Genomic DNA, 27439 nt, shown 5'->3' on the forward strand with positions numbered 1-27439 from the left:
CAAGAGCAAAAAGATGCTTCCAGGGGAAACCAAAGGGGCTTGAGCAAAAATGTGAAAGAGGAAATGTCTCAGTCAGTTCACATGAAGATAGAAGGAAGAAATACATTCAGATTCCGTTATAATAAAAGCACTACTCATCTATATAGCAATGGTTTCCTAGTCTAGATTTCTTTGAAAGGTATCTGGCACTCAGTGATTTCATATTAATATTGAATAACAAGCAGAAAAGCACTGATTCCTAGGTATCCTGCAAGGACCAAATGTGATTGGAACAACTGCTGGGGAAGGAATAAAACCATTGAAGAACCGTACCCCCAAAACTCTGGAGTCCATTCAGAGGGATACTAGGATTGAGGAACAGATCTGAAATCTGGAATTTTTTTTAGCAAATGCCATCAATCTCCCAGGTGTACTGGGATATGTGTGCCCTCTCCTCATCCCATCATGATCAGGAGGCCTGTGCCCTCTCCTCAATGCTCTGCTTAACAACATACATGGTCACTTAACAATTGCAATGGAGGGATCTGAGATTAGGGGTGTTGAGCAAAATGATCACATGGTGTTTCATTTAATCACTACTTCACTCAATGGCTGAGATTCTGAGTCCAATTTTAAGCGGAGGATTACTTGCACTAACATCCAAATTTCAGCATTGGTCATCAAATAAAGTGACTAATGTTGTCTCTGTTTTGTGCCCAGGCTTAAAACATTAATTGATATAGGTCTAGATCAAGGCTGTCAAATTCATGGCCCGCAGGCCAGATGCATCACGCAATGGCCATGCCCACGCCTGGCTTAGCAAAGGGGAAAAAGTCCCAATACATCACGTGATGCTGCTGTGACGATGCGAGTTTAATACCCCTGGTCTAGATGATACTTTTTATCTAGGAGTTCCATAGTTATCCCCATGTTAGGTGTGAAACACCAGATCCAGATGTGAAGGTTAAATTAAGTTGATTTATTGTTAAAAGCCTATGCACAGGAATCTTCTCAACAAATGGCCAGCACCTGGTTAGAGTTAAATAAGGCCAATGGTACTCAAGGGGTGGTGGTGATCTTAGTTTGCTTGTGGCTGTGCAGGGGTTTTAGGATGATCTTTCTTTTCACTCTACCTTCAAGTTCTGCCCGGTTTAAAGATTATTTAAAGCACCTTGAGTTGTATGTGGAAAGCCACTGGAAGCCAGTGCAGCTCACACAACAATGCTATTATTCAAGTGAACCATGAATCATTCCAGATCACAACTAAGGTCTTAGATAAATCATCCATCAGAGCCTCAGGAATAACCCCAAGTTCCCTCTGAACTCCTATTGGTTCCAACAATCACCTGGGGTAGGCTTATCTTCCCTGGGGGCAGTTGCAGAGAACTTCAGGGCCAAGAAGGAGTGACCTGTCAATAACAAGGGACAGATATCAATGTCTTCTTATCCCATATTGCTTTGCCACTGCCCTTTCCTACTTATATGCTTTTCCTCTGGTTTCCCTTCCTTGAGAATATCAATATGCTTAACATCACATGGATGTTAACAATAGAAAATGTCTCTCCATTTTACTTTCAAACTATTTTTTTTAAAAAACCTAGAATTTCATTAAAGTGACTGAGATTTATTTCAGCCAACAGAAGTGATACTGAACAAATCCAAAACAATCTACCAGTACTGTATAATTGATGATTTGGTTCTTCTAAAAGTTCTGATTTCCTACTCATTTTGGAATTTAATGATCCAGTACAGGTGAAATCCCTCTCAAACCTTTCTATAAGGTAAATATGTGTGCTAGTCGTTTCTGGCTCTAGGGACGGAGCTCATCTCTGTTGCTAAGCTAAAGAGCCAGCACTTTCTGAAGACTTCTCCATGGTCATGTGGCTGGCATGGCTAAATGCCAGGGCGCATGGAGTGCTGTTACCTTCCCACCAGGGGGTATGGTTCTTCAATGGTTTTATTCCTTCCCCAGCAGTTGTTCCAATCACATTTGGTCCTTGCAGGATACCTAGGAATCAGTGCTTTTCTGCTTATTATTCAATATTAATATGAAATCACTGAGTGTCAGACACCTTTCAAAGAAACCTAGACTAGGAAACCATTGCTATATAGATGAGTAGTGCTTTTATTATAATGGAATCTTGAAAGTCTGAATGTATTTCTTCCTTCTATCTTCATGTGAACTACTTGCATTTTTTATGTCCTTTCGAATTGCTCGGTTGGCAGAAACTATGACAAGTAATGGGAACTCATCCCATTACACAGCACTAGGGATTCGAACTGCTGAACTGCGGACCTTATAATCAACATGCTCAGCATCGTAGCCACTGAGCCACCACATCCCTTTTAACTTTTGTATAGCTTTCAGTTTATGCTGAGATTTGTAGTTATCTTGCCCAAAAGAGACTTTTCATATTTTTTTTAATCAAAAGGTCATAGCAGTGAGAACCAATATCCTATGGAGTATGGAAGGTGAGGGGAGAAATTAGCATCAAACTATGCAACAATTTTTTTTAAAAAAAAATCTTCATACTGTAGTTGGTTACAGAGTTTTGAAAGCAGTAGAGGAGTCTTCACTTTGTTCCCTGCCTCCAAATATGTTTAAGTTACTGTAAGCTGGTATAATGTGTCATACCTCCAAATGACAACTTGAAAAAAAATACTGCATATTAAAGAAAAGTATGCACAATCCCATTGATAATTTGATGTTGATATGAAGTAATTTTTTTATTTTTCTGAGTTCTATGTGCCTCATATTTCATCTTTTAAATTATGTTCAGGTCAATATTTTCTCTGTTTTGTTTTGAAATACTGATAGCTGCCTTGAATCTTCAAAATGAGGTGGGTCAAACGTCCAACTGAATATGTTTAAAGAGAGAATGCCACTAATAGCATCCACTTCAAGTATAAATTAGTTAGTTCACTATCACAATATGGGACTAAATTTCTGCTGAATGAGTAAATATAGGCGTTGCTCAAAGTACATATCTGAAGGCTGCTTTACAAAGCACATTAAGCTAACTAAAGTACATTGCTGGAGAGTTAAAGTAGCTATACTGCTGCTTTGAAGTTGGTCCCTGCTGGCTACGCATGCATATACATACACAGATACTTTACATTTGTGGTAGTGTCTGTGCCTGGATAAACATATATACAAGTAGGGATAGCTTTGAATCAGCTTTGTTAGCACTCTGGAGGACACCCCTATTTTAATATTTCATTGAAGGCTGCTTCATATACAGCAGGAGGCTTTGTGAAGCACATGCTTTTGAAAGTTTTGTGTACCTCAGACAAATATTTATGTGAGGAATAAGTATAACAAATGCATCCATAGGTCTATGTCACCATGCATGTAAATCACAAACGGGCTGTATGAATAGTATATATAATATATATAATACATAGGTATACCTTGCATTAGCATGTGTGATGCTTGGGTGCTTGGGTTTCAAAGACAACAGTTTAGTAATTAAGATCACAGATGTCACTATATATATGCACTCACATGCATGCATTTATTTATTGATATAATAGCATGATTATGTGCTCAGAAATCTTTTTATTGACATATGAGAAAATATATTAGAAAAAAGTATTACCTTTATACCAGTTACCCTGTCCATTCGGTTGATGTCTGTCCTGATGATCTTCAGCTACTTAATGTTTCCAACAAGGAGTAAAATGATTGCGACTTTCCAGAGGCTGCTGAACAGCAATTTCCAGCAGCCCAATCAGCAATAAATACAGATATTGTCTTTTCTCTGATCAAAGAAGTCAACCAATTTAGCAAGTTCCTTAATATTCACCTACCATTTCTTGGTTGAGGATAATGCCAAATCTTTTTATCCTTGTACGTACAATCATCCTGCTACAGATAACATATACCAAAACAAAAGTCCATAACTTTCCCCCCAACTGTTTGTCCATCAATCCAAAAGAAAAACCTCTGGTCTCAGTTGTATATTAATCTTTAAAATCCTCTCAATTGATGCACTTGAATACTTGATTTTTCAGTTTTATTTCAAACTCAGTTTTACATATATCCACCAAACATGATAAAATGACCCTTCTACTTGTTCACACTTCCAACATAAATTTATACATTATACTTTTATACATTCTAGACAATTTGTCTGGTGACATATACCAATGGTACATCATTTATATAAAATATCTTTAAAATTATAACGTACTGTAAATTTCAGTTCTTTCAGCCACATATTTCTCATTGTTTGTCTATATTACCAAGATACGTAGACTTGTTTATCATACAGTCTTTCCACTTCTTTTTCTGTTTCACGTTTCAATAAAAATCATACATTTTAACAATTACATGTTCATTATTTGTGCACAGTTTTAATTCAAACTCACTTTTTTCTTTCTGAGAAATCCTTTCCATTTTATTATGTCATACAAAATTAATAATTTGCTATTCGATTCAAGACTCTCTGATTAATATAACTATAGTAAGGTGACCAGACCCCCCCGCTTTCAGTGTGACAAGCACACTTTTCTACAATTTCTCCCGGGTCCCGGGCAGTTTTCAAAAAGTCCCGCTTTATAGCTTGCTCGCTCCCCCTCCCATCTGCTGTTGCTCCTCCCCCTCCCATCCACACTAAGTCTAAGGCAGCCCAGCCTGCCGCTCACAGATTGGGTCTGGACTCCAGCCAATCAGTGAGCGGGCTGGGTGGAAAAGTTTAAGCGTCTCCATTTCGCCTTTGCCTATGTCTCATGTGGCTGATAACCTGGTCTCTACAGAAGAGGTAATTTTAAAATTAATCCAGAGGAGGAGTGTGTGTGTGTGTGTGTGTGTGTGTGTGTGTGTGTGTGTGAGAGAGAGAGAGAGAGAGACTATCACTAAGTGTTGTAGCTTCTGATTCTTGATGAATGTATTCTATTTTATTTTTCTTTATGTACACTGAGGGCATATTCACCAAAGACAAATTCCTTGTGTGTCCAATCACACTTGGCTAATAAACTATTCTATTCTATTCTATTCTATTCTATTCTATTCTATTCTGCTCTATTCTACTCTACTCTATTCATTTCTATTTCAATTCTAATAAGGAGTTTAGCTTCTCTCTCTCGAAAATGTAAGCTAGTATAAGGCATTATAATGCAAGCTAGCTTTAGCTTTCAAACAGTTCATTTAGTGACCAAAGTTACATTTTCACACTTAGCGACCATTTTTCACACTTAGTGACCATTTTTCACACTTAGCGACCGTTGCAGCATCCTCATGGTCACGTGATCAAAATTTTGATGTTTGGCAACAGATTCGTATTTATGATGGTTTCAGTGTCCTGGGGTCATATAATCGCCTAAAATTTTTAATCAAGCCCCCCCCGCCCTGCCCCCCCCGTCAATGGTGTCCCTCTTTACCAATCTGAAAATCTGGTCACCTTAAACTATAGCAATAATAAAACTGTGGATCAATAGATTCTCTATCAGTAAATAACTGTCCATCATTGGCCTGGATCTCAGAAACAAAATTTCATTGTTGTTCTTATTTCAAATGATAAGCCAATAACTATCCATTTTTCTCTCCTGATTCCCACTATGTCTGTTTAATACATTTCAAAGACTATTCAAATTGTTCTGAGTACAGAAGCCCCAGTTTAAATTTTTCTGCTATAAATGCTTGATGTGATTAATCTGTGGGGTTTCTAATGTATGACAAGAATAAGTCTTTAACTATCACTTCCAACTGCGTAAGATAAGAATCTTTGAGACTCTTGTTTGGTGAGGTGAAACAATAATGGATCCCATATAATTTTTTTTATCATTCTCTGTTGTCTGTTTTAAAAGCTTTCCTATTTCTCTCAGATGAGCAATTGCTTCTTAGGGAAGATCAGAAGTTCAGAAGCACTACTAGAAGCTCTACTAGAAATCTGCTTTTGACTCAGTCAGGTTCCACGCAGTTGTTCAATTTTTAAATAATAATTTTGAATGCCATTATTGAATGGAAATATTGAAAATATTATCAAATCTGTTCAAATAAGTCAGTGGTTCCCAAACTTGGCAACTTTAAGACTTGTGGACTTCCAACTCCCAGAATTCTCCAGCCAGCTCTGAATTCTGGGAGTTGAAGGCTGGAGAATTCTGGGAGTTGAAGTCCACAAGTCTTAAAGTTGCCAAGTTTGGGAACCACTGAAATAAGTATCAAATATCATTAAAAGCCTGAGGCACAATTAGGTTACAAAATTCCTCTATTGCTGACCTAAGACAAAAAAGCTCCTGTTTCGGAACTGAAGAATATCCAGTGTTTACAAAACAAAATAATATGGTATAAGTTTGATTTTGACATATCACAATAACTTGTGTGTATTCTGAATCAGTCAGGATAAATCTGAAGGAAGGAATTCATGTTACGGTTTTGGAAAGTATTCCAAAGACACATTTTAGTTAGATCTAAGCAAGTTTTGAAATGTTAAATAGCTACATCTTTTTCAAAATTCAACTGACTGATTTGAAAATTATGCACAACTGTCTCTGTGTGTAAATATGCACAGGAAACACCTCTGTTAGGACTCCTAACAAAGAAAGTGGCTATAGATACAAATGCAAGTGGAGATTCTTGGAGACCACTTTCAAGGCAACTGCATGAACCTTACAAAAACATAGTTTCTTTAATGAATCAAGGAAAGGTACTTTGTGCTCATACATATTGTAAGGCATCTTTGCATAGCTCCACTATATGAAATGATTCCCACTTTGCAGATGTTGGCAGAAGTTCTTTAAATCTAGGCTAGAGGGCTTTTTGTAAGATTAGGTTGGCAAAACCATTGTAGAATCGGTTAATCAATTGCCTTGTTATGTCAGTTTTGGCTGGCTGGCAGACTGGCTGGCAGTAATGGTTCCAGCCAACTGTGCAAGCTTCTGATTATAGTTTCCTTTTCTCTTTCAAGAAAAACAAAGAAAAATACTCAGTGATATTACTAAACAGATGCTTCTGCCCCCCCCCCCCCTTTGCTGGCTTCATTTTGTATTTATACTTTGGTGCTTCACTTTATTTTGAATGTGCAGGGAGGTTGGTAGTATGTGTCCAGCAGAGAAGAAATAAAATATCCTACCAATACATTGCTAATTCTTGGGGAAACTTAAGCCAGGCATTTCCCTAATTGCTATAGTCAGAATGCTTGTAATATGGTGGGGTTTTTTTTTGCCATTTGCACATTTTCAGAACAGTTTCCTGGGTAGTCTGATGCTTCTTAACATTCCAGAGTGCAGTTGCATTGTTCCTTATAGGAAGTGAGCTCACATTTTATGTTCATGCATTCCAGAGCAAATCAAAGGATTAATGGAATGTGTCACTTGCAGACTAGATGTACTCTGTTAGGATCATTGCACTCTTCATTTGTGCTAACTGGGTATTATTTCTTGGCTATGTATTCCCTGTATAGAATAGATAAAGGATCTTTGCTGTCCTATTTTCCATAGCTATTCTACTACTTTTATGGATTTAAAGGGGTTAAAGCTGGACTAACCAAAGACCACTCCCTTGTCTCTCCATGCTCATGGTATTATTTCCAGTGATTCCAGAAAACTCTGCCTTTTGATACAATTACATAGATAGTGTAAAGTGTGCCTTTGGTATATATCTTATGCGCTCCCTGTTTTTCCTTGCACTTTGTCCCATTTTGCCAGTTAACTTTTTTTTCCCCTCTGAAGTTTGCTGTTGTTTAATCAATAAATTTCAGGGTATATGCTAGTTAGCTGAACCAAGTGGCATATATGCCTGGTCCGATCTGGATGTAGGAATTGACTGGAAATGTGCTGAGTGTAAACTAGAAGTTCCCCAGTAATTTTCTAACATTATTCAACGAAAAGCCTAAAAAGAAACCGACGGGAAATATTTTATTAAATAACTTAAACAGTATTGAGTCACCCACAGAGTTTAGGTTTTAGCTCAATTAAGGACAGTTCATATTCTATCTACTGTACTCTAAGTAGTGTCTTTCATGGTTTACCATTTTTGTGGATAGGTGAAAGTTTTGGGGCCTTTTGTGTTAAAACGAATCCAATGGAAATGAGATTATAGTTCTGTTTTTCTTTCAATAACTTTGTATTGACTTTGGATACAAGTAGGAATGGAAAAAAATAAGAGCTAAAATGGACACTGTACAAATTACAAACTATCTATAGGAGTAAAAATATTCCTTTTTCTTTGTCTGAGAATTTTATTTATTTAATAAATTCATAAAGCCATTCATCTATGAGTGATTAATGGAGATAGAAATAAACCAACGGGAAGGGGATGAGTTATTCAAAACAAGGGAGAGGCATATGGGGTTGGAATAAGAGCAGAAAAATAGGTAAGTTATGTTGCCCTTATTGCTACAAGCTAGACCTTGACACAGGCTCTGACCTGCACCTGGTCAAAATCATTCTTTATCTTTCTCCAGCAGCATCCAAGGCATTGTTTGTGCCACTTCATTTCCCAAATTTCCTCTGGGAATCAAGGGGATCCACCAACATAGAGAAGCCACATGGGCACAATCAAATCCAAAGTGTCTGTTGTATGTTCATTTAAACAGCAACTAAGACTTTGACCAAATGCACCAGAGCTTCAGTAATTTCCCCAAGTTACCCTTGAATCCCACAAAGTCAGACAGGCGACTTAGGTGGACAAATCAAATAGGGATTCCCATCCGGCAGCAGAGAGCATTCCTAAAACAGTGAATCAATCAATATTGAAGTCACCTTCCCTAAAAGGGGACTTTATAGAATAATAGAATAAATATAACTATTTCCCTGTAAGTGCTGTATATATTGCATTGATTAAATTACATTTTGCTCTGTTTCTTCAGTAAACTAAGTCAGAACAATTTATAATCCCCAATAAATTCATACTATTCATTTGGCCAAAATCAATTACAATGTGGTTTTGTAGAAGAGTAGGCAACATATGTAGTCAGAGTAAAACTATTAGTATTCCTCACAATTCCTCTCAGACTTCCCTGTTTACAGTTTAGATTATAAATGGTTCATCTATGAAACACCAATTTAGAGAAAAGTCTAGTTTAAATTAAGCTAAGCAAAAAAAAAAATCTTAGAGAAGTAACATTTAAAAGTATATATGACAACTGAAGCAAGATTATGATGTGCTCAAATGGAGAATACCCACATTGCCCACAATGGAGGAAGGTTTGATGAAGCTGATGGAAAAGGCAGTTTTATCTAGTGGCTAAGGCTCCAGGCTAGAAACTAGGAGACTATGAGTTCTAGTCCCGCTTTAGGCATGGAAACCTGCTGGGTAATTTTGGGCCAGTCAGTCTCTCTCAATTCACCTCAGAGGTTGGTTATTGTGGGGAAAATAGGAGGAGAAATGTGTATTAGGTGAAAAAACAATATCTATGCTTATATTGCTGACTGGAAACCCATTATAGACCTTTTTCATGAAACAGAACAAAATGATCTTATGTTTTGATGATTAAAAAAATAATAGAAAAAGGGAACTTTTATTTTATAACCATAGAATAAAAGGGAATTTTGTAATTGTACCTGTATTTTGCTGCATAAAAAAATGGAAGCTATTTCTATTATTTTTCATTCTTTCCCTTTGCACTTTTTGTCTTTACTTTGTCTTTTCTTTTCTTTATGTTAATTTTTATATTCTTTACAAAGCTCTCAATAAAACCTTACAAAGGAATCACATATAAAAAGAAAGTTATAATAATAGCAAATGAATTCTAGAACATACTTTACTCTCCTATATAGGCATTCTATTGCAGAAGAACTTTTGTTCCTTTCCTTATGATTTTTGTTATAGAGCACAGTTTGTCTCCTATGTGGATGTGATCTTTTAATAGCTTTGATAATTTATACTCATTCTATCTGTATAAGACAATTTTTGCTTCCTAAAGAGGCCAGAAGAAGATCAACTACATCTGAAGTGGCACAGGAAGTATATATTCAGCCTTATATATTCAGCCTTTAAACAACTTCCTAACAAGTCATGTAAAATTTTAGCAGAAAGAGAGAGAGAGAAGAGGGATGGAAGGAGGGAGAGAGAGAGAGAGATGTTTTGAGAGGGCACAACAATTCAAGGCTAACTACACACTTGATTCCTCTTCCCTGCCTGGCTGGGCATTTCCCAAAAATATTACAGAAGATGATAAGCTACTGAAATTTTATTTGCCACAATGAAGGGGGAAGTTATTTCTTTATATATCTTTTTTCTTTAATATATAAGGTTTTTATGTACTTTTTATTTTCTTTCTTTAGTTTGTATTAGTTTTTTATCTCTGCAATTGTAAACTTTTATTTATTAATATTTTAAAATAATAAAAAATTGCTCTCATCCTTATGGGTGCACTGAACTTTTCTGGACAAAGAGCTCTGATGTCATTCCTGAGATCAATTGGATCCATTCTTCCAGTTTAGGGGTCACAACCCTATGGCAGAGTGCCGTACTACTAGAACCACTTTCCATGGCCCTGGTACTTCTCCAATTTCTTATACTCCTTCTTCCTGATGTTGCTGTTACTTGGCATTGCTGTGTTTATTACCACCACTGTCTTCTTGACCTTTTCTACTGTCACAATGTCTGGTTGATTGGCCACCACCTGCCTGTCTTTTTGGCTCTGGAAATCCCATAAGATCTTAGCTTTAGAGATAGAGAGCAAATAAATATGGCTGAGTGATATTCCTCCTCCATCTCCGTGTTGTAGAATAGAGACACAAAAATAGTTCAGTCAGTTAGTGTAAATCTTGCTTAAGAACTTCCTGTGTTTAAAGAAAATGATTTCTCTGGAATTAAGTTGGTCTTGCATTCTCTTGCTTCAAATAAGTGAAATACAATGAAGAAAAACCCAGCTGAGAGTTTATTGCCCAGCAATAGGTAAACTCAATATTTAGTTGACAATAGATTTACAATTCAGTTAGCACCAAGCCCTACAGTAACAAAGCATTTAATAAAAGTACAGCATTTACTTATGTCTTTAATCCAATGAAGGAAATGAACTGAATTATTAGGAAACTGACTTAGATGTGAAGAACATTTTCCCTCTTTGTCCTGTGGGAATTTTCTCCAAATAAAATAACCTTCAAAATTATTGGATAAATAATGAGCAATATTACATAATCAAAGAAGTGAAAGGATTTCCCCTGGTTATGAAGCAGCAAATATGGTTCCACGTACATCTTCCCTTAGCAAACAAGGCTAGTTTAAGAACGTGACATCAAATGCAGTTGTTGGAGAAGTTGGTGGTGGTGTTTAAAGAGAGTGTCAGGCTGAAGCAGTCTCTATGTGCAGAGTAAAAGTATGAAAATAAGAAAAAATACTGCTCTCTACTTCTGTTGTACCACTCCTGAGACAGTTTCTGGAATTTTTAAGCAGACATGTCCATCTGAAGGCCAACACAGTTGTGTTCAACAACAAATAGAACAGGCCAATGGAAGTTTTAGGTGGGCAATTATGTGTTAGGCGTAGGGTAGATCAAGCTGAGAAGGTCATTCTCCTATAGAGGATGTTATTGCTTGGTGACTTTTGTATTTGGCCTAATTCAACCTTTAATCTTTAGTTCGGGTTCTATGGGTCTCCCATTTTCAATACATAGTTTTAATATCTCATTTCACAGAATTCATCTAAAATGTCTATAGTAACCTTTAAACCTGAAGTTACACTGGACTTTCAGATTCCTTAAAGCAATCATATTGTATTAGCATAAATCATTGGTCTTTAATCGCTGCCCATGAATGCTGGCAAGATATATTATAGGACTAGTTCAATCATTTCAGTGTTTTCCACTTCCTTCACATATCTATTTCTTTAAAATGGGGCTGTTGACTAATTTCATATCATCTTCCAATATGATAGTTACAAGGGAATTCTTTGTTTGAGAATGTGTTTGTTTTTAGTTTTATCAACTCTCTCATCCTAGAGGGATTTGGCTGTTGAAGGAACCATATCAAAATACTGCATTGTGAATTCTTATTTAGAAGGCCAAGAACTCCCATCATTTTTTAGAAAGATATAGAATAGAATAACAGAGTTGGAAAGCATCTTGGAGGTTTTCTAGTCCAATCTCCTGCTTAGGCAGGAGACCCTATACCTTTTCAGACAAATGGTTGTCCAATCTCTTCTTTAAAACTTCCAATGTTGGAGTATTTACAAATTCTGGAGGCAAGTTGTTCCACTGGTTAATTGTTCTGTCAGAAAATTTCTTCTTAGTTCTAAGTTTCTTGATTAATTTTCTCTCCTTGATTAATTTCCATCCATTACTTCTTGTCCTGCCCTCAGGTGCTTTAGAGAATAGCTTGACTCTCTCTTCTTTGTGGCAGCCCCCAATATATTGGAACACAGCTATCATCTCAACCCTACTCCTTCTTTTCATTAAACTAGACATACCAAATTCCAGCAACCATTCTTCATGTGTTTTAGCCTCCAGTTCCTTAATCATCTTTGTTGCTCTGCACTCTTTCTAGAGTCTCAACATCTTGACTCTTGCTCAACATGGTGCCCTCGAGTTCTTATTGGACTACGTTTTCAGAAAGTTCCATCCATAATTGGATTTAATAAATTATTTTCCTGATGTAGAACACATCATCATTATTTATAAGTACATTCAGAATTTATTATATTCCTGATGACATACTTGACAGTTTGCCAGTATCAATGCATCCCTTGACCTACCATAGATTTCTAGTCCTGTCAAATCATCCTAAATTTAGCTGCTGGTTTTATGGCAGGACCAGGAGCACTTTCCTCACTTCCCCATTTAGTTTTGCTTTATCTGTAGTGAACATACTATAACAAGGCTGGAAGGGGCCTTGGAGGTCTTCTAGTCCAACCCCAGCTTGAGCAGGAGATCTTATACCATTCTGGACAGTGTGGTAACTTTCCTTCCTTAGATGCTTCAATGTACTATATTTCCATATCCTTCAGATCTTGCTACTCATAAAGCACCTGGAAGGGAAGAGAAGGATTACCTCAGCATTTGTAACAATTATACAGGAAGATAAAAAAGGAGATACTGATGCTGCTAAACTATATCCCAACAGCTTGAATATTTATAATGCTGCATTTGCAACATTTCAGTTACATAGGGGTACACTCCTCCTAGGCCTAGAAGTTCTACTCCATTTTCATTTACAATCCAAACCACTGTTGTGATACTACAAGCTTCATAGATGCATATTCTAAACTACAGAATTATGGATGTATACTTTTGTATTTTTCATATTTTTTCATATCATTTCCCGTAGTCAGAAACTGATGTTACTATAAATCATAGAACAAATTACACCTAATGCTATACTTTTCTAATCAAAGCTAAACCATTTTTACCTGACATTTACATTAGAGGACAATTTCTCTTCTGTTTCTATATGAAAGTGATTTCCCATCACCCACATTAGGTAATTTGATTATTGGGAATAGATCTCCTGATACTCACTAAAACTTGATTTGTCTTAACAGGAGCATTGGGAAATGTTAAAAATCTTCAATTAATTTAGACATTTGGATAAATGGGAGTGATATTTTCAAAGGAATCCAGTGACTTGCATATATGCAACCAGTGTACACAGTGAATCAACCAAGACATTTAGATAAGCAAGGTACAGATAATTGATCTTCTGCTCTAATTGCCCATCAGTTTAGGTTAGCGTCAGAGCAATAAGAAATAAATGCATGGGCATGCAGGAACATTTTCATTAAGCCAGACACCACAGAGTAGTGGATGGTCAGTATTATAAAAACTGGTATCCCGAAAGCTGAATTAATTGTGAAGTGAAAATAAAAACGAGAGTGTGAGTGTACCTCTATTCTGAGTGCTTGTTAATCTGCCTTCTCTTCCTGTATGAAAACATGGAAAAACAAAGAAAAGCAGACTTCGCTGGCCTTGTATTTTCCTCCTGGGCAGAAGTGTAGATTGAACTTAAGAGAAAGAGTAACTGACACTACTGGGCAATGGAGGCAGAATCCCTCCAAGGAACTGTAAACCTTTAAGTGTGTGTGTAAACAGAAATGAATACACATGCACAGGCCTTCAAACTTCACCCATCCTATAATATACCTTTGATAGGGAAATGCTCTTGGAGGGCACATTCCAAGGCAATGGGGACATCTAGTGGAATGCTGTAAAACTGCATTTGACTATGACCCAAGGAAACATGGCCATTAGTCAGCACACCTAAAGGAGCAAGGTTTCCTTCTTAATTTTATTAGATGTGAAGTGAAACATCCAGTGGCTATAGCCAGATATGATATGTTCCACTTTCTCAATTGATTACAGGTAAAATGATTGCTGGTCTAAGGCTAAAATCTTGTTGCTATTGCTGTTCATAGAGTAACTAGGTGGATTTTTTTTTGAAGCCATAGGTTAGAAAGAAATTTGTTGTTGATTACATTTTTAGACTAGTGACAAGTTTGGAAGGAACATTATGCTATGTAGCCCACTTTAAAGAGGTATTTGTGAGACTTTAGTATCTATTCCATTCAGCTCAGTGGGACTCAGTGGTCTTCTATGAGAGGAAAACCCATTAAATAAAATAGGATTTCCTTTTGTTTCCTGGTATTCAAAAATGTCAGCCAAAATTGTGAATCTCTGCACATATTAAAAGGTTTGGGTCTCATGAATTCAATTTAAAACTCTCCTGTGACTGAATGGAGCTGTCCATCTCAGATTGATTGGCTATTGCTCAGATTCTTACAGGACATGGTGTACCTAAATGTGCCAGCCTACGGTTCCTGTCCAATTATACAAAAGATAAGGAGGGTGCTTTAGGAATGAAGTGGTTACATTAATGAATAAAGATAAAGTCTGCAAAGCAAACCTTCTGTTTATTCCTAATGCAACTGCCTTATCTTTAGTATAATTGGGGAAGACACTGTGGGCTGGCACAGCATGTCCTATAAAAGTCTGAGGAATAGCCAGTCAATGTAATCCTGGCAACTACATCAGTGTGCTTTTCTTATCAGTGAATTGCCGCTGTCATTTTCTGGGATGTTTTTTTCAAATTTCCAATCTAGCTGATAGTCCTTCCAATGGCTCCCCTTCCAAGCATTAACTACGCCTGTCTTTGACAGTAGATAAACATCCATAAGTTGCTCCCATTACAAAAGATGTGATGGTTATATAGAATGCACCTATACATTGATCCATCATTATGTTCTGCAAGGTACTTATAGGATTCTTCCTTGTGATTGTGGCAATGTGCTTTCGTCATATCCCTGAGGCAGAAAGGATGGAGACTGTTCTAGAAAACACTTGCCCTGCAGCTTACCTTTGCCACACACCAGGAACTGGGCCAATCAATGTTGCTGCTCATGTACAGTTTAGTTCAAAGTATTCTAAGGCTCATTGATTGGTATCTTCCTGGTTCTTTCCTCTCCTACCCAGCATTGCCTATGACTGGAAAAACCACTCACCATCTGCTTCCCTGAACGTGTGGCAGGATGAGGTTTGGGTGTGTAGCTGAAATGTTGTTTCAGTCAGGCATAACTTCCCACCAATAACACCATTCTTAAGTTGTTCCTATGCACATCTGCTTTTGGAATTGTTTCGAGTGAATATATGAGATTTGCTTCTGGATAAACACAGGTAGTCCTTGACTCACAACAGTTTGTTTAGTGACAGTTCAAAGTTACAACGGCACTAAAAAGAGTGGCTTATGATCGTTTTTAAATACAGCCATTGTTGCAGCATCCCCATGGTCATGTGATCAAAATCCAGACACTTGGCAACTGTCTCATATTTCAGATATTTTGACATTTTTTAAAATTGTATCTCAGGTTATTGCTAGCTTGTTGTTAGATCCGATCTTAATCAAAGCAGGAGCCGCTGTTTGCCAAACATATAATTGAACCACATTTAACAATATTAAATGAAATTGAAGAGTTTATGATAACTTATGTTGCCCTTTTGATTGCACAAGATTCAAAACATACATAGTACATGCCATTTATCTGTGTATAATACTAAGTACAGAGGATTTATACTTTATTAGCCAGAGCCTTTTAATGGAATCATGGTAGCTCAGAACTAAAGTTGAGGATTATGGTTAAAATGCATCTATCAAGGTCTCTGCTTTAGCAGGTGGTACCTCTGTAAAGGTTGAAAATTTTCAACTCAAGAGTTTCTTCTTCGTTTATACTCCCGAGTCTTTGTTCTGAGCAAGCAAGTACTGATAAAACAAGGAGAAAGATAAACTTCTTTGGGGCCTCAGTTCTATGTAATGCCATGGACTGACCCCTGAAGAAGGAAAAATAATGGTGAGTAGAAGGTGATCTCACCTAGAGACCTGTGAATCGTTACTGGTGTATTTCCAATGCTATTTAAGAACTTAGAACTAATCCTGGCTTATAGCATTTCCTATAAATATTGAATTTTAACTGAAAGTCCCATTCAGAAATATACATTTTAGGTGTATCTTTCTAAAATATGGATTACTTTATGATTGATGTGTAATTCGTTTCCTTCTCCCTGATAGGTTGTTTATAAAAATAATGATATTCGTCTGGAGTTATCTCGTTTGGCAAGGATTGGCGACACAAAAATGAAAATCTACGGGGAGGTGAAATTTACATGTGAGAATGTGGCCACATTGGATCCAATCAATTTTGAAAATCCCGAGGCCTATATTAGTCTGCCTAAGTGGAACACCAAGAGAATGGGGTCTATCTCTTTTGACTTCCGCACTACAGAGCCCAATGGCCTTATTCTTTTCACTCATGGTAAACCCCAAGAAAGGAAAGATTCCAGAAGCCAGAAGAACACCAAAGTGGATTTCTTTGCAGTAGAACTCCTGGATGGAAATCTCTACCTTCTTCTTGATATGGGCTCTGGAACTGTCAAAGTAAAGGCAACTCAGAGGAAAGCCAATGATGGAGAATGGTATCATGTTGATATACAGAGAGATGGTAGATCAGGTATGGACCAAATCCTTGAGAAGTGTAAATATATTCGTTTATCTAATAGAAAGTCTTATAAACTGTGGAACAATGGAATCCGATGAATTGCTTGACAATGGCAGTTGTCTGTGTTTATTTAGAAAAGGTTTAGCAAAGGTGATGGTTTTGAGCTACAAAACTGTAACAACATCCCAAATGTTACAGATGAAAGTAAAAGTGTCCAGAGTAGAATTCAACTTGTGTTCTTAAAGACACAGTATTTGCATAATTCTTGGCTTGTCTTTGTATCCATGTGATTCCACATTGGTTTCTGGCTAAGCTGTGGTTCAAGAATCACTCTGAAGCTGATTTTAAGCAGCAGGGACTAGCGTTTTCAGGAGCTCCAAAATGGACTTTTTTCTTATTGTAAAGAAGAAAAAAAAGCTTTTCTCAGTTGAGCTTTCCTCTTTCCAAATACTGGTCAAACCAGTATTTCTCACAAGCTGTACCTAGATAGAAGAAAGTAAAGATGGATGGATGGATGGATGGATGGATGGATGGATGGATGGATAGATGGAGAGGGTAGGGAGAGGGAGAGTCTTATTATTTTTGACATTCAGGAGGCGGCAAGTGTGGTCACCTCATGGCTGCTGCTGTGTTTCAATATTTTCAGGGAGGGCTTATTTTAGTACATGCGCTCAAAAGCCCGATTGGGCTTATTATCTGGGAAGGTCTTATTTTGGGGGGGAAACAGGGTAGTAACTACTATACAGTTCTGCTAGGAGGCAGTAACATGTTTCAAGACAAATGTTCTCTGTCCTCTGTTTAAAGAGGAGTCCTTGAACTTTTCTAACCAAGTTTTTTTCACCCTTCATCAGAATTCAAACTGCACAGGAAGGTGATTTGCTTCATACCTTGGACTGTTGCTCGACTTTCCTTTCTTCTTTCCTTCCTTCCAGGTACCATTTCAGTGAACAGCAGACGGACCCCTTTCACTGCAAGTGGAGAGAGTGAGATCTTGGATCTTGAAGGAGACATGTACCTGGGAGGATTGCCGGAAAATCGGGCTGGCCTTGTCCTTCCTACTGAGTTGTGGACAGCTATGTTGAACTATGGTTATGTGGGCTGTATCCGAGACCTCTTCATTGATGGCCGGAGCAAGAACATCCGGCAGCTGGCAGAGCAGCAGAATGCAGCTGGTGTCAAGTCTTCCTGCATTAGGGTCAACACCAAACAGTGTGATAGTTATCCCTGTAAAAACAATGCTGTCTGCAAGGATGGCTGGAACCGCTTCATTTGTGACTGCACAGGCACTGGCTACTGGGGAAGAACATGTGAACGGGGTAAGTGCAGAATTAAGAAAGAGATTTTAGCCAGAGATGAATGTTGTTTGGGTGGCATTTTAATTTCTTGATACTTTATGTTAGAACTGGGCGTTTTACAGCCCCTGGGCCACATCTGGCCTTTGGCTGCACCTGTCCTTACTCTCTGATCATGGGGGGCATAAGGGCAAGAGTATTTAACCAAAAGTCTTCTTCTCTGAATCTGGCCATTTTTGGCATTCAGTATCTTGAGGAGTTCAGCCTTGGTTACTTCCTGTGAATTTATCTAAGCTGCAACTTGTGAATTAAAGAGCAGATTGAAATGTTCATTAGGCCCCAAGTTTTTTTTTTCCAACACAATTCTTACATTAAAGTAAAAACAATAAATAAAATAACAATAAAATAAAACAAAAACAAATGCACGAATATATTTTTAGATCTAAACCTAAATTATGAGTAGTAAAGATTCCATTCACTATAACATCAAAGTATGAAATAATGTCAGTTTTTAAATTTCTATGCAAATCTTTCAAAACGGGAGCTTTGAAGGCATCTCCTTTTAAAATAAGAAAGCAACCATATCTTTTTCCAGGCCTGTGTTGTTGCTTTGTAGTACCTCTCTGTTGCCTCTTTAAGTGTATAATATGCAGAGCAACTGTCTTTGCTGAATGTGTGGAGTTTGTTGATATAACATCTACATCTGTCCTCCTTGAAATTGTCATGTTAATTCAAGGCCAGAATTATAGGTTATCTGCCAAATACCCAAAATGGCCCATAGCCAATCTTGCTGAATTGGTGAAATTGAACTTACTCACATTTCCTGATATGCAATGCCCATCTTGACATTTTGAGTGTGACATTCCACAATAATATGCCAACCAACTGGCACAGAGAAAAGCTTATTGTTGAGTTGGCTCAATTTTTGTCCAATTTATTGCTACATGAAGGATGAGGATATGATTCACCAATAGCTACAGGGCATAATGGCTGCCTAGGAGACCACTCATGTCTGAGTGGTAAAGGGAAGTACTCAAATTCTGATCTAATGTGAGATCATTAGCAATATCATGCTAAAGGCCTACTAAAGTCTGCCATCAGCCTGCATCCATTGAAAAAGAAAGCATCACTGAAGGAGGCCTACTGAAAGAGCAAAATGATATTTTAGTGTGAAAAATTGTGTCTGGAAGATAAAAAAGGATGAAATTCAATGCAGAATAATGAGTGAGTGAAATGAGTTTGAATAAGAAGAGAAATGATGAAAAGGGCATTAAAACTTGTTCATAATTTGGTGAAGTTATTTGCCTACTACATTTCTTGGGTTCTCATTTTTAAGATTCTGTAAATGTAGCTTGACGATAAAATAATTAGCTCGTCTGGCTGTGTTTGCTGTCTGGTTTACCTTGCAACACTGACATCAATCTTGCAAGTCTGAAAGTACTTTCCTCCCTCTGTTCTCTTGATAGCACACAAAATTAGGGTGGAGGCTTCTGGGCTGTTTGCTCTGCCCATATTCCTGCTGTAGACTTAGCTGCTTTTTATCTGACTGTTCCCTTGGCTGCATCTTTTTGCCCTGTCTCCCAAAGTCATTCCCACATACTATTTTAACACCCATGTTCTGGACTATCCAGAGTTCTGAGTGGAGTAAAGAGTCAAATTATTTCCAGACCAACAACTCCTCTTAAGCAGAATTTAACTTCAGTCGGTTTCTTTACGTTCAGATTTGTAAAAGGACAAAGAAAATGACAGTTCTCTCTCCTTGAAGGGGCAGGTATATACTGAACCATAATAAGTAGATAAACTGTAGACCTGTAAATAAAGTTGAACTAGGGAGTAGTACAGGGCAATCTAAAATTAGTAAGTAGAAAGTAAGAATAAACCCTTAGGAATAAGAAAAACAAACTAAAACTTTGGTATTATAAATAAATATTTATTTTGAGGCCTATTTTATAATAAAATGTTTTTGAAGGTCATTGTTCAATCTCTTGTTTAATTCTAACCCCCCCCCCAAAAAAAAAACCACCCTCTAACAATATTGCTACATAAAGGTAAAGGTTCCCCTCACATCTATGTGCTAGTTGTTTGTGACTGTGGGAGGCAGTGCTCATCTCCATTTCGGACAGCGCTGGCTCTTCTCCAGCTGTCCGAAGATGTCTCCTTGGTCATGTGGCCAGCATGACTAAACACCAAAGGTGCACAGAACACTGTTACCTTCCCACCAAAGGTGGTTCCTATTTTTCTACTTACATTTTTACATGCTTTCAAACTGCTAGGTTGGCAGAAGCTGGGACAAGTAACGGGAGCTCACTCCGTTAGGTGGTGCTAGTGATTTGAACCGCCAAACTGCTGACCTTTCTGATCGCCAAGCTCACTGTCTTAACCACTGAGCTATCACGTCTCCATCACTACATCCAGGTCCCTAAAGACAAGGGTCCCATGCCCCTTATATCCCAGTTGACCCCATTCTGGTGAAGGTGTTCCACAGCAACTCTTGGCTGGCCTGGCCTGACCAAAGGATCACCTCTTATAGCAATTTAAAGTAACTCTTAAAAAGCAGGGTAAGAGGACACAATTTTATGGGATCCCATGTTTATCAGACTGGTGTCTCTCCTTCTGGTGCTGGTGTTGTCTGGTTAAGAAGAGCAGAATAGAACCCTCTTTTCCTTGCCTATCATCCATATGATACTGCCAAAGAATAGGCTCATACCCTTGCTTGGTCAAATTCACTTTTGATCTTCCTCCAACAGAGATCAAAACATCTTTTCTGTTAATTTGTCTTCCAGAGCTCTTCTGGTTTGGCTGACAAAAGCTGATCAGGGACAATCTCATCCTGCCCTCTGGTTATTTTCCAACTCTAACTCTCAAAAGTGGAATTAGGTAGAACTGCCAGTGAGGTTACTGGGAAAATTCCCAAATGTCCTTTAGAATTCATCACAGTTCCACCACTGAACATATTTTGTGTTGAAATAATTCCAAACCGCACTGACACCACTGTGATGCTTTTTTCTCCTTTCTGTGGAAGAATTTGAACCATGCAGATGGGACATGGCAGGCAATCAAGTAGGACAGCACTTTCAGCCAAAATAGCTGGCATGTGCGAAATAATTTCTTTTATAGCCTGTAGTTATGGTGTGACCTAAACGATTCCATTTGTTGTCTCTCTAGGTCATCCTATAACATAGCTTTTCTAGATCAGTGGCCCATCTGTTGAGTCATCTGATATGCTTCTAGTTAAGTAAACACATGACAGTATTACAATAATATCAATGTAACCATCAGTTGACCAATAGATAAATTTATTAGGACTTTAATAATTCATCAGAATAGGCAAAGAATCTGATTTACCTTGAAGACTACCAACATTATTGGAGCATAAATTTCTACCAGGTGCTATTTTGCTGCCACAAACTAACCATGGATCTCTACACTTACAGTTTGCTAATTCTTTAGTCCAGGAGTGAAATGCTACCAGTTTGGACCTGTTCTCCTGACTGGTAGTAAAAAATGCTCCTGGTTCACCCAAACTGATAGCATTTTTTACATTCTTACAATCAGCTGTGCCGCGGGATTAGAAAGCATGCAGCACAGCTGATTGGTCCACAGCTGATGGTCGGAACTACCAGTTCACCCAAACCGGTAGCATTTTTTACATTCTGACAATCAGCTGTGCCGCAGGATTAGAAATTGCGCAGCACAGCTGATTGTTGCACAGCTGATTGTCAGAACTACCGGTTCGCCTGAACTGGTAGCATTTTTTTACATTGCGACAATCAGTTGTGCGACAATCAGCTGTACCGTGTGATTTATATTTGCTAGAAAGCAGGAAATCCTGCTTCCTAGCTAATCTAAATTGCGCGGCACAGCAGTTCCCCCCCTCCTGCTGTTCTACTTATCTTTGCAGACTCAGAAAAGGCTTCTTAATCCTCCTTTTTCAGCACTGTGTGGTAGCACCTGCGTGCACCTGGTGTGCATGCGCATGAAATGCGCTTGCACGCATGAAGCAAACTGGTAGCAGACTTAAGAGCATTTCACCCCTGCTTTAGTCTATTTGGTGCAGTGGATTTGTACAACAAATTTTAAATTAGTAGTAACATACTCAGTGTTTTTTAGAGTCTATTGTGGGTTCGGGATCTGTCTCTCCCCAGATATACCTAGATTACATTTCTTGCCTAATGCCTCATAAAGAAGAAACATGGAGTTGTAGTTCAGCAATTTCTATGTTCCCATCCCTGATCTGGAAGGGATTCATACTCCCCCCCCCCCCTGCTTAACCTTGGCACCAACTGTTCTTCATTATCTTCTTTGCTGAGTACTGCTTATAAAGGGCAATGCATCTGTTGTTGGTTATGTGATAGTAAACAAAGATCTTTAGTTTCCACTTTATTGTCTGCCAAGTACCTTTACTGCAGCATCTCTTAAAAGCTCTAATGAGAACACACATCTGCCAATTATGTATCCAATAAACTTAGAAGCTATAAAATTATAGGGCAATAAGATCTGCTACAAAATTATTTACTGCATGGAATGACTTCTGTAGCTCTTGCTTTGTATCTTATGGCTAACAGGATGAATTCCTTTAATTGCTGGCTGTACCAAAAAAATGGATACAGATCTCTTTAGGAACATCCAAGTTACACATTTTGAGCATGCATCTCCATATTAGAGACATCTGGGAATAATTTTGTGAATGAACAATCCTTTCATATCTTAAAGATGTTATTATCAATTCAAAAGCTAATGGTAATTGCAGACTTCAGTGTATTTTATAGTATATCCCACCTACTCTGATTACCAACCAATTATGTCCTAAGATCAGGATTAAGGGTTCAAGTGATGGGGACATGAGGTCTATTCACAAGATTTCTTTTTCTTTTGGTTAATTTGTCTTTACTGGCTCTTGGGCTTCCTGTCTTCTGCCAGTGGGTTAAAAGATTATTTTATATCTCCAAAACTGAACACTTAAACAAGAGAATAATTATGGAAGTTATTGAAATAGAGGAACACCCCCACATCATGAATAAATGTGATGACACCTCCCATCTACCAGACATCTGGAAACCAGCCCTAGTCAACAAACAAGCCCCACCCACCACCCAGGCCGTTACAACACAAAACAACAATGGACACACAGCCAGCACAAATCAACACTAATCTCCCAATCATGATACAACCACACAACCAATCATTCCACTTACTGAAACAAAGCCAGCACTCCACACCCCTCCACCAAGATTTATAAAAAGACAGCAGCTCTGACCACGCTATCAGCCAAAAACACCAGCCTGAAGATGGCGAGTGAGATCTCGCTGAAATGTTGCCAAGACAATCTCAATCTTACATGGAAAAAGACCCGAATACAACAAGACCAGCATGTATATTCTGGTATCTTGTCTTGATTGTTTTTATTTTATCATAGTTATATGAAGGTAAGCAACGTGCAGCAGATCCTAGAAAGGATACGCTCTGCACCAAGAAAGAGTGCAGAGAAGAACAACAAAAATGATTGTTGAGGAGACTGGAGGTCTAAAACGTATGAAGAATGGTTGCTGGAATTGGGTATCTCTAGTTTAATGAAAAGAAGAACTAGGGGAGACATGATAGCAGTGTTCCAATATCTCAGGGGCTGCCATAAAGAAGAGGAAGCCAAGGCACCTGAGGGTAGGACAAGAAAGCAATGGGTGGAAACTAATCAAGGAGAGAAGCAACCTAGAACTAAGCAGAAATTTCCTAACAGTTAGAACAATTAATCGATGGAACAAACTGACTCCAGAGCTTGTGAATGCTCCAACACTGGAAATTTTAAAGATGAGATTGGATAACCATTTGTTTGAAGTGGTGTAGGGTGTCCTGCCTAAGCAGAGGGTTGGACTAGAAGATCTCCAAGGTTCTTTCCAACTCCGTTATTCTGTTTCTATTTCCTGGAGAGCACTGGGTCATAGGGGAATTCATGCCATTCGGCAAAGCTTGTGTACCTTTGGGAACAGTTCGAGGCAGACTTTTTGAATGCCAGGGCTAAAGCTGAGGCCCAAGGCTCCAGTTGACATCCAGCCTCAGGACTGTGCTGCTGTTTCAGTGTGGCATAAATGGTGGGGGGGGTGACAAAATAGAGATTGCAAGATCTAATCTGGGCCATTTGGACCAAAGATTTAGTCTTTTGGAATTTCCTGAGGATGGCTTCCAGCACAAGTCCGAAAGCTTGGAAGACTAAACCTCTGGTCCCAGTGATCAAATCCACTTTGGATCTTGCAACATTATCCTGGGACATATATATTTACCTTCATTTGGGAAATAAGAATTGTTATTCTTATGAGATGACACTTCAGCAGAGTCAGGTAGGCATTTTCTGCGTTTTTGACCACTTTATCCCAAAAGGTTTTCCATTACTGCAATAGAATAAGTTGGGTTTATAAGAGAGACAACTAAATATGAGATATTAGTTTTCATATAATGACCTCGTCAAGCTAGGAATTCTTGAAGACTTTTGAACAGTAGAAACCGTTTGATGCACTGTATTTGACTGCCATCATCTAAGGATATACCCAACAATTATTTGTGACAGTCTGCTGGATGGATATCATATTAAATTTCTATTTATATCTCTTTGAAATATGTTTTCCAAGCCTCAACTGTTGATACAAAACTGAAGAGAATGAAGCAAATGGACTTTTCAACTGTTATTGAGGGTAGTTCTGGGCAGTTTTCACTGCCCAGATTGATGTCATCTATATTTAAATGTATATCATGATGCTTTGAGGTATGACCAATCCTTTAGCAGAATGTCTGTGCAGCTTACTAATTATAGTATCTGTGTGCATAATAACTGCATAGTAAGGTTGATTCTATTATTTCAACATCATTTCAGAGCATTTCATTGTTTTGACAATTCCCAACACTATCTTTCCACTTGATACCTGGAAAATTTTGAAAGCATATGAGTCAGCAGCACTACTTTATGTCCCTCTGAGAAATAATGCATAATGCAACTGCACAATTTATCCAATGTTTCCCTTTCTTCACATAGTTTTTCTTTCCCTTACAGTGATTTGGTATATAACAATGATATACATTGAATCTCCTTATTTGACATCAAAACTGAGATACTGGTTGTATGTAAATAGATGAAAAATCCTTGGAAATAACTAGATAACCTAAAGCTATATAAAAAAAGAAAGAAATCCAAGGTCCTTTTTACTTTTCTGCTCCAGGGATGTAAAGCATAAGATGTGTGATAGTTAATGTAGATAATTGGTAAACAGAACAACATCCCCTCTGCCCCTTGGTTTCTAATTAGTGGCTACGTTGAAATCCTATTTTAGTATGCATTTTTGTTGGATGCTGTTTTGAATACTGCCTTCATATAATTTGAGGAAAAGATCATGGAAACTCTAAAAAGATGGCTAAAAGTTTGAAAGGTATTATAAAGGCAAACTGAAGCAATTGGAGGTTAAATGTGGAAAAAACAACCTTTGAATTTGTTTAAAAATAGTAGGACTCTTATTTATTTTAGGTAATTTATATGGCTGCCCATGTCATAGAAGTGACTCTGAGTGGCAGATAACATTGAAAAAAAATCTCCAACAATTATAAACAATAATGGATAATGCCCAAGGCAAACAAGATGTTTCAGACCTAAAATCCCATCCACAACAGAGCTTGGTCCAAATTCCTTGGCAAGCAGCCAGAACTTCAGAGTGTTACAAAAAGCTAACAGGGTCTGGGCCATCTGCATATCCAGAGGGATTCTGTTCCAGAAGGCAGGCACTGCCCCAGACAAAGCATGACTCCTGGGTCCAACCAGATGACACTGTTTGTTGGAAGGGACCCAAAGCAAGCCCTCTCTGCTAGATATGGCAAAGTGAGCAAAAACAGTGGGAGAAAAGCAATTCCACAAATAGCTTTGCCATGAAAGGTTTTATTAGTGACAAACAGTACCTTCAATTGCACCTGGAAGCCTACTGGAGAGCCAGAATTCCTATAACTAGGAAACAACAAAAGGCTGAGTCTAAAGTACATTAACATTTATTTTATCATTGAGAATGTCTGGGCTATGAAAGTAAGAGAACAAACTTTAGGCATTTATGAAATCTTCCTTGTCTGTTGTTTTACAGGGCTTATTGGGAATTCAGTTAATGTAACATTGCAAATTTTTAAATAGGTAGCATTGGCAGTGAATGACCATAGCAAGCAAGCCCATGAAGCATAAAACATGATGCAGAAATGACACCTTCCTCTCCATGCAATAAACTATAAACTATAACTAGCAGAAATTTGTGACACAACTAGCAACACTTAAGATGAAGATGCTGTTTCTTTTTCTTGGCTTAAACCAACCTCCTATGTAATTCACTAGTTTCTTTGCTCTGCCAAATTATAAGTCAAGATTTTCCTATTGACTGAAGAAATGCTCATTAACATGACTGTGAGGAAGACTTAAGTAACATCTGAGAAACACTAACTCCCCACTTGTTTTAAAGCATGATTAAAGAAACATCATCTAATACACTGGTCTACAAGGAGAAAGCCTCAGAAATGAAAGTAGCATTTTACCAGAATTGGGTAACTAATAAAGGAAAATTAAGTCCTGAGTAGTAATTGGCTCCAGTTTTCAAGATACAGGTCAAAATTGCATCAAAATAATTCAAAATTACATGTGTGATTATGCACCATATCTTTTCTGCAAAATGTGATATAACAGTGAGAATGGTGCCACACCAATCATTACAAATTTATCTTTTTATTGATACCAATAACATAACTTTCAATTCAATTATTGGTTTTTCGGGTAACATTTTCATGTTTTTTGCATGAAAAACTGACAAGCTCTAACATCAGATTAAACAATAAGGTTCCCGCTTTATTCGGTATCTAAATTGTGCTTTTTCACCTTTGTTTTATGAACTGCAGTAGGATCATCCCTGGGGGGATTCCAGCAATAATTGGCAAATATGGATGGACTCCATTTCCCTTGGTATCTTTTTTCCATGTCTGTGTTATCCTGGTGGAATCTCTCCCCATGCTCATCACTCACTGACCCACAGTTCAAAGGAAAATTGTCTAAATGCAAGTGTAAGAAGTGCATTTCAGTGACATGTTTGCACCAAGTGCTTTATAGAACCTAAGCAAAGTTTCCACATATTTTTCATAGTCATCTGCCTTCCTGTTCTCAAAGTGAAAATAAATTTATACACTTCGATGTGGTACCATTTTCATTGTTCTGCCATACTTTGTTGAGACATTGTAAGGCATTATGATCCTTAAACATCTTGCTCCCTTGTAGGCAGATATACTCACCTGTGTACAAGTC

At 37.8% G+C, this 27439-nt stretch overlaps 1 protein-coding gene across 1 annotated transcript in view; it reads left to right on the top strand.

Annotated features, from left to right (window-relative positions):
* The window catches only part of LOC116506132 (neurexin-3-like), a 78350-nt gene that overhangs the window by 26713 nt on the left and 24198 nt on the right, over positions 1 to 27439 (top strand). Inside the window, exons 4-5 of the mRNA XM_032213788.1 lie at positions 16417 to 16855; positions 17776 to 18159. Of these exons, the coding sequence (XP_032069679.1) occupies positions 16417 to 16855; positions 17776 to 18159 (823 nt within the window). The remainder of the gene's footprint in view (positions 1 to 16416; positions 16856 to 17775; positions 18160 to 27439) is intronic.

Source organism: Thamnophis elegans, chromosome 1 (assembly GCF_009769535.1).
Source record: "Thamnophis elegans isolate rThaEle1 chromosome 1, rThaEle1.pri, whole genome shotgun sequence".
In the NCBI taxonomy this organism is placed as follows: domain Eukaryota; kingdom Metazoa; phylum Chordata; class Lepidosauria; order Squamata; family Colubridae; genus Thamnophis; species Thamnophis elegans.